An 8,487-nucleotide genomic window follows, 5' to 3' on the forward strand; every position below is an offset into this window, starting at 1 on the left:
GATGATCATCACCGATCGTTTCAAACATGTGCTGCACTTTCATTGGTGGAAAAATGGCAGCACAGCGAACAAAAAAATAATAATCGATTAGTTGTTAATCGAGTAATTAAAAAATGGGACATCTCTGATTTTGGTGTGATTGTTTTGATAAAAATGAGCGCAAAATTTCATCTCTACAGAGGGGGCAACAAAACCACAAAATTACCTTGAATAAGGGGGGTGTTCATTGGATGAAAGGGACCGTGAAAGAGGACACTAAAATAGAAAGTTTTTCTTCCGACAGTTTCATCTTAGTATTCATCTTTGCCTGTAGCGATCTTGTGAACGTCTCATGACGATCCTGTACTTGGTCTCAACATGGCCGTGGGAATGCAAAGAGAAAGTCGACGAAGATAATCTATCAGCTTGATTTGTTCTTCGTTGTCCTGACCGGTTTTCACTTCGATTTCGTCCGGTTGATCGTTGATGGGTTTGAAGTCCGGACAAGGATCGCTCTTACCGGAAACATTGGCAGCGGTTACTTCAACATCATCCTCCTCTTCGGCTTCGGAAATGGCGGCGGCTGCTCTGGCTGAACATTCCGCGGGGGTAATGGTTGATAGCGTTGCCGTCTGAGCTGCAATTGGGTGTTAATCGGTTGTTGCCCCACCAGGGAGATGTTTGCTAAATCGGAAACTGTAGTGGCGGATTTTATTCGAGGGGCCACGGTTGGAATATTGCTCACCACGCTATGTTTGATGTGCTGTGATGGAATCTTCACGCTGTAGCTAACTTGCATGGTGCTAACGAGAAGGGGATCGGAGTTAGTTATTACCATTTTCAATGAGACTACTGTTACGACTACTGGATCAATCGATGCTGCTGGGATCGTTGCATTTCAGGTGAAATTCCAGATGTTTAGAAGACTAGCTTAGAGAACTTGTTTGATCAGCGATGATCCCTTTGAAGTGACTGGCTGCTGAGGAGGAAGAACAACTGCTAAAAGCTGGCTGGAGCTGCAAGTTCTTGCTGGTTGTAAGCAGGCACCGGCACAGGTTCTTCCATAATATTCAAGCTATTCGAAAGCCTCAGGATACACTTGGGCTTACTTTGTATACAAACAAAACTGACGTCTAATATGAGAAGCATATTCTTAAAGGAAGTAAACGGAGTAAGCAGAGAAAAAAAAAATCGATGAACGTCGATTAAATATTGAGGTACATTGAGTTACTCGTTGCCTGGGACGGGACTTGACAATCGAGCTTCTCCCTATTCTTAGTGTTTTTGAAGAATGCCCTTCGGATAGTTGCGCGTGGTGTTTGACGGAGTTGACCAATGATGCCAGGAATGTAATTTTTTTTTTCTATTTTGATTTGGATTTTATTTAGAGTTACTACCGCAGTTTAACAGCTTGTACATAATGTTTGCTCAACACAATAAAAACAACGATAAACAAACAACAATATCCATCGCTTAAAACACGCAGTGCACTCAACTTTACAACTTTCCTTTCGCAAATATAAACAATTAACAACGCCATTGACGTCATCATTGATTCCGGCATCACTGCCAGTCAAATTGATGCGATCCCTCTGTTATTTTTATTCCACGATTGCTACTGTCAAATCGACCAATCAGAAACTGGCTCGGATTTGACAGTAAATTGGCTCGAAATCGCTACCCGATTGTCAAGTCCCGTCCCAGCTCGTTGCAAAAAAGCAACTCAGAGTAAACCTGTCACCTGTCTCACCCCTTGACCAATAGTTAACTTTTGAATTCAGCTCAGGAAAATTCAAAAGATGTTATCATTTCAAACAAAAACCACAAATGACCAAACAAAGTAACCACCTTTTTTTCCTTCTCCCCCACACAGCGATGACCCTAGTTGGGCTGCTTTACATCCCCCGACGGCTGCGGCTGTGGGACCAACGTGGCGACAACGACGATGAAAACTCCCAGCTCCTGAAGCAGATGGGCGGCTACAAGAAGCGTTCGCGGGCGCACAAAAACAAAACACCCTGAATTTTCTTCGGGATGGTTTAGCAATAACCTCCCTCACTACTCGCATTTCCGGCCATTTGGCCAGCCGTCACCTTCTTGTTCTTTCGTTTTCTTCGTTTCCAGTAGCAAGCATGATGACATTTTTTCGAGAGGATCAACAACAACAACTACGTAAGGTACGTTCGATACTAGTCAACTATTTTTACTCTTGGGAAATGTAGAAAATGTCGAAATCCTAACTACAAAAGACACACACACACATTTAAGCGAAAAGCGAAATGATTAAAATGTAAACAACAACAACAACAACAACAACAACAACAAACACAATGTGAACATGAAAAGCTTTAATACATTTATAGAGGAAAACAACAACCAATTAACCAATTGAAACCAATTAAGAGTAATCACTTAAATCAATTTGTAGGGTAATTCAATAGCTATGTAATGAAATCAATTGAAAACGAAAATCGAACAGAATAAAAAAAACCTATAAAAAAAATAATGGGAGAGGCACTCATTTGCACTCGAACCAAAAAAAAACAAACCAAACGAGGAGACAGATGTATAAATCACCATCCCGCGTTGAGGTAAATGAAATTGAAGAGCGCTTTTTACACTGTTTAATAAACACAAATTAAATCGAAATCAGAAACCCCAAATCGATAACGCAGTTGAGATATAAATTTTTCGAAATCAAAAACACACCCACTTATGTCGGTATAGGAAAAAAGAAAAACAGTAGCCCACCCCTCCCGTTCGGATCCCCCATTTTCTCCCTCCGTTGAACACTCTTTTTCTATATATAGGTATATAGATACTAAAAATACGCACGATATCAGAAGTGCAAAACAAAAACTCATAATAATGGAAATCAGGAACTCCTTCACCTGCAGAACAGGCACACAGGCATAAGCCCTGTCAAACACAACAACCACAACGTATAGATTTTTGATAATATTCTGCTTCAGAGGCCTCACACAAATTAAAACGATATGAATGAATAACGGAAAACAATATAAAAGTAGACTAAAGCACCTAAGAAACTTTTTTTAATACAACTCCGCTCACTGCAAGACACAGCCGCGTAGAATAGATTTAGGAATTACTGAAGTGCAGAATGTGAGAGAAAAAATTTAAAACAAAACAGACAAGTATTTCCCGTTATGTAGGAATTAGCAGTTACTGTATCCCATCCCGATTGTTGTTGGCATTTTTTTCCCGTTGGAAGATCTTCATTTTCTCAAGCACAGGCGCCATCTTTTCACATTTGACAGGTTATCTGTCAAATTTTCAAAGATGGTGGTGATTGTCTTCGGAAAGTTAACATCTTTCAGGGGGGGAAATATGAACGCTTGCGGTTCGATCGGCCGGGACAGGTCTAATTGAATAGTAATACTGACGTATTACTGTAGTAGGACGATTTTGATTGAGGGTGTTTGAAAGTTGTGTTTGTTGTTTGTTTTGTGCTCATCCATATTGAGGGACCTATATTTAAGCAGAAACGTACTTGCCAATCAGTTAGATGGTTTTTGTTTGGTCTTTGGTTGGCGAACCAAAACTATGTTCCTTTTTCATCGAACACTATTGTCGGTCAAGTTGAACAGCGGGAAACCCCACAAGCGACATTCGATTTTACTTCCGTTCTGTTAAACATAACGTCGGATGTTGTGCGCAGTATAGCGCATCATTGTGCAAACACACAGCGCACTTTGTCCGACATTATGTTTAACGTACAGAACAAGAGTAAAATCAATTGTCGCGTGTGAAGTTTTCCGGTTTTCAACTGTACCGATGATACCGTTATGTTTCTACGTAATAATTTCAAAACAATACAAAACAAAACAAAATAGTGTTTTACAGACTGCCAAAGTTTTATACAGAAGTAGGCAATACGAGAACAGTAGCTGCAGTTGACTTTGCGATGGATCAGAGTAACAGTTGTTCAAAAACTGATTTTTTTTTAAAGCATTTAATAGGTTACTAGGATTGCCGGTCTAGAAATTTTTCGGGTTGGAACATTTCTCGACTTCCCTGGGCATAACGTATAAGTGCACTTGCCACACAATTCTAGATAGAGCTGGAATTAGGGCGAAACAGCTTTTGTAAACAAGGACTTCTCTCGATGATTTCTAGAAATCCAAGACTCGCTCACTCAAATAAACGTTCCCCTTCCCGTAGGTTATGTTGGTTTGAGTAGGCGTGCCTTGAGTTTCGAGAAATCATCTAGAGAAGTCATTGTTTACGCCCTAATTCCAGCTCTATCAAGAATTATACTAATCACTGGCGTGCACAGGGTGGGGCAAGGTGGGGCAATTGCCCCTCCTTTTATATATAAGATCCATATTTCCAAATTATGATATAAAATAACTTGATTTATTGATAACTTGATTTGACGGTAAAATAACTTCATTTCATAATATAAGGGCACTGAAAACCTTTTATCAACAATCAATACGAAACTAACGATTTTAAATTGGCTCACCACTTGACTAGCCTATTGGTCCCAAGCAAATCGATTAACGTACCCTATTCTAGTCGAAATTCTAGTACAACGCAATGTTTGTTTTGATTCGCTATGAAAGTTTGACAGATAAAATGAGGGGTTATTGGTTTTTCCTATGTTTCGAGGGGTGATTCGACAAGCTTGGGACCGAAGATAGTACCAGAGGTGAGCCAAAAAGTTGAGCACGTTTCTTCGGGACCTACTTGTCTTAGAGTTACCTCTATGCTTTTATTGTGTCAATTCCTTTGAAATGGTGCCTGAAATTGCATTACAAAGGTGCATGAAAGGACAAACTTCAATGAAATTTTTTAGTCAAAAAATTGCACCACAGTGGTGCATACAAAAAAATTCTGGTGTAATTTGTTTTTTCAAAGTGGTTCATGGTGGGTTAAAAGAAGAGGGTAAAGGTTGAAAAAATTCACCTTTGTGGTGGTAAATTGTAGAAAAAACTTATTATTGAATAATTCTGGTGTAAAAATATCATCAATGAATAATTCTGGTGGAAAAATTGAATCACGCAAAAAATTTGGAGGTGCCATTTAACTGAAAAATTCTGGTGGAACGTTAGCAACACTATGGTGACTGTAGAAGCAAGGTTTATTCATGTTTTTGGTGCATAATTTGGATCGTTCTGATGAATGCAAGCTTCATTGAAAATTTATGGTGGAAAATTTGCACCATTCTGGTGCATGAAGAGGCAAAGCCTTAAAATTGCAAACATCACTGACAATTTTTGATGCACCGTTCTGGTTAATGGAGGAACATGTTTTATTGAAAATTTCTGGTGGAAAATTTTTATCGCTCTGATAAATGAAACGAACAGAAAATTTCTGGTAGAAAACTTGCACTGCTCGTAAATGAAGGCACAAGCTTTATTTGCTATATTGAAAACTACTGGAGGAAAATCTGCACCGTTCTGGTGAACGGATAGGCAAGCTTTTCGGAAAATGTTTGGTCTCAAATTTGCATACTTTTGCTCAAAAGAGGAACAAACTTTAATAATAATTTCTGGTGCAAAATTTGCACCATTCTGATGATTCGAGGGAAGCTGCTTTACTGAAAATTTATGCTGAATATTCTGAAAATAGGAGCAAGCTTTATTTGGTCGAAAACCTGCAACATTCTGATGATAGGAGAAGCAAGCTATATTGAAAATGTCTGGTGGAAAATGGAAAAAGGATATCTGCACCAATCAGAAGATTGTAGAATAATTTTTATTGAACATTACCGGTGGAAAATTTGCATCGTTCTGGTCCATTGAAATTTTCTGGTGTAAAATTTTCTGGGGCAAGTTGTATTGAAAATTTCTGGTGCAAGATTTGCAACAATCTGCTGCATGGAAGCGATAGCTGAATTGAAAAGTCCTGATGTAAACATTGCACAGTTCTGGTGAATGGAGAGGCAAGTTTTATTGAACATTTCTGGTAGAAAAAACTGCAACGTTTTGGTGAATGGACGGACAACTTAAACTTGACTTCCGAGAAGAACCTCAAGGGTATTGAATTCTGAAGACCAGTTCCAAAAGAAATGATTTCTGGGGATGATTCCATGAAAATTCTGCGAATAATTTCTATTAAATAATGCAGATAGTTCCAAGATAATTTCAAAAAGAATACCGAGCGAATCAAATTTTGTATGAAATTGCAAAGGGATCCCAACAAACAATTTGTGCTGATTAAAGGCTGAATAAGCAATTTTTTAGCTGAAGAAACATATGTTTGCCTGTATAAGCTCTTATTCTACTACCAATGTTTGTTGGGATGTTGGGGAAAATTTCAAGGAAATTCCGAGGGTAATTTCAAGCTTATTTTGAGAAGAATTTCTGGAGAATACAAAGGAAATTCTTCTGAAAATTTAGGGGAATTTCAGTTCCAGGGTGTTCTGAGAAAAAAAAAATTTTTCAATATTCCGAGAAGAACCTCAATGATATTGAATTCCTAGGACAGCTCCAAAATATTTCTGGAGAGAATTCAAAGAAAATTCTGCGGATAATTTCTAGTGAATACTGTTATAGTTCCAAGATAATTCCGAAAAGAATACCGAGCAAATTATCCGGGAATAATTTCTGGATAATACTGAGAAAATTCTTCTGAAACTCTAAGGGAATTTCAGTTCCAAGGTGTTCTGAGTAAAAGTCAAGGAGAGTTCTAAAAATAATTCCAGAGGACTTCTGAGAAGAATTTCAAAAGAGCTCATAGAGTTCTAAAAAAAAAAGCTTTTGGATTCCCTAATTGAAAAGTGGGTATTAGTTTGCCATTGAACCTTGGTCGATTGTTGTCTTACTAAAAAATGGTCGAAGAATCTTCTCTGAAAATGTCAATGAACAGCTTTGAGTGTGTTGGTTTATTTCCTTTTAATTCCGTAATAATTGCTTATCTTTTGACAGATACGCGTATTTCGTCTACTACTTGCAGACTTCATCAGTGCCAAGCACTCAATATATCTGATCAAGATTGGATTGATCAAGAGCTGTTTGTTCACTGCTATGTGCACTGTTTGAACCTTGTACTTGTCGACGCAGTGTGCATGCGAAACGAGAATGCGATTCTTATTGGTCATTTATCTCGGTTTGTCAATGCTATCACCACCATCTGACGTGACTTCAGCTGAATTCAACCACTAAGGCAACAACATTGCAGCAAATGTATAATTTCGGATAAAGTCCTACTATCGCACCCATTTGACGAACCGATCATCATCGACATCGTCGATGGGATTAAATTGCCAATTTCCATTGGCTGTCTGAAAGCAGTTTGCATTGAAGAAGATGAACCACCACCGGAGCAAAAAATAAGTAAAATTAGCTAAATTGAACAGTAGGGAAAAAGTGGGAGGAGGACAGCACCATCTACGACGCACTTTGGAGTGCTCCCCATCCCCAGATTAAATGCACCTAAGAAAAAAAATTGCCCCTCCTTAACAAGATTCCTGTGCACGCTAGTGATACTAATGCAAAGATGGTACTCAATGTCTCAATTAATAACTGTGGAAGTGCATCTAGAACACTAAGTTGAGTGCACGTAATAAGCTAATATGGGATAAGAAATAAGCATGAAATGCGAGGAAGAAGAAGAAAAATAAGCTCAAGGTTTTTAAGAATCACAGCTTAGGATTATTAAGAATGTGCCTAAGATTCCCCAAATTTAGCCGGGGATTTTCAAAAATACACCTAAGATTCATTAAAACCCAACCTACCAAAATCCCGGCTGGACCTCTCATCGGATTCCACCTGAGATTCTCTAGATCATTCATTTCTCCAGAACCTCGCCTGAATCCCGGCTCGAACTCGCTTGACATTCTCCAAAATTCCACTTCGGATGCCCCAGATTCCCTTTTAAGATTCTCCATAATTTCATCAACTGTCCGGTTTCTAAGCTCACTTCTGCTCCTTCTGGATTCTTTTTAGGATTCTAGATTTCTCCAGAAACCCGCCATGTATTCCTCAAAATCAGGCAGTAGATACTTCAAAATCCCTTAGCTTGGGGCCTCTCTTAGCTCAGTCGGTAAAGACGCAGCTACAAAGCAAGACCATGCTGAAGGAGGCTGGGTTCGATTCCCGGTCCGGTCAAGGAATTTTTCGGGTTGGAAATTTTCTCGACTTCCCTGGGCATAGAAGTATGATTGGACTTGCCAAACAATTGTACCAATGCAAAAATGGTACAGGCATCAAAAGCTCTCAATTAATAACTGTGGGAGTGCATCTAGAACACTAAGTTGAGAGCACGCAATAAGCTAATATGCGATATGCAATAAGCTTGAAATGCGAAGAAAAAGAAGATACTTCAAACTCCAGCTTAAAACCCCACCTGAGTATTTCCCAGAATCCTTCCTTAGAATTTCCAAGAATCCCGTCTGCGATTCTCCAGAATTCCGCCTGAGATGCCTGAAACTTTCAACCTACTTAGATCCCAATTTAGATTGGGTATGAGATTTAGCAACGAATCGAATTGCGTTCAAAATTTTGTAGAATTCCAACTGAAACAACCCCAAAATCCTGCCAC

General features: G+C 38.9%; 1 protein-coding gene across 1 annotated transcript in view; it reads left to right on the forward strand.

Moving 5' to 3' along the window:
• The window catches only part of LOC135707912 (uncharacterized), a 123,321-nt gene extending 120,630 nt beyond the window's left edge, over positions 1 to 2,691 (forward strand). The window contains exon 5 of the mRNA XM_065229830.1: positions 1,853 to 2,691. Coding sequence (XP_065085902.1) covers positions 1,853 to 2,001 — 149 coding nt within the window. The 3' untranslated portion in view covers positions 2,002 to 2,691. The remainder of the gene's footprint in view (positions 1 to 1,852) is intronic.
• The last annotated feature ends 5,796 nt before the right edge of the window (positions 2,692 to 8,487 follow it).

This window comes from Ochlerotatus camptorhynchus, unplaced genomic scaffold (genome assembly GCF_037179485.1).
Source record: "Ochlerotatus camptorhynchus isolate MF236.1 unplaced genomic scaffold, CSIRO-AGI_Acam_v1.1 ptg000323l, whole genome shotgun sequence".
Classification (NCBI taxonomy): Eukaryota; Metazoa; Arthropoda; class Insecta; order Diptera; family Culicidae; genus Ochlerotatus; species Ochlerotatus camptorhynchus.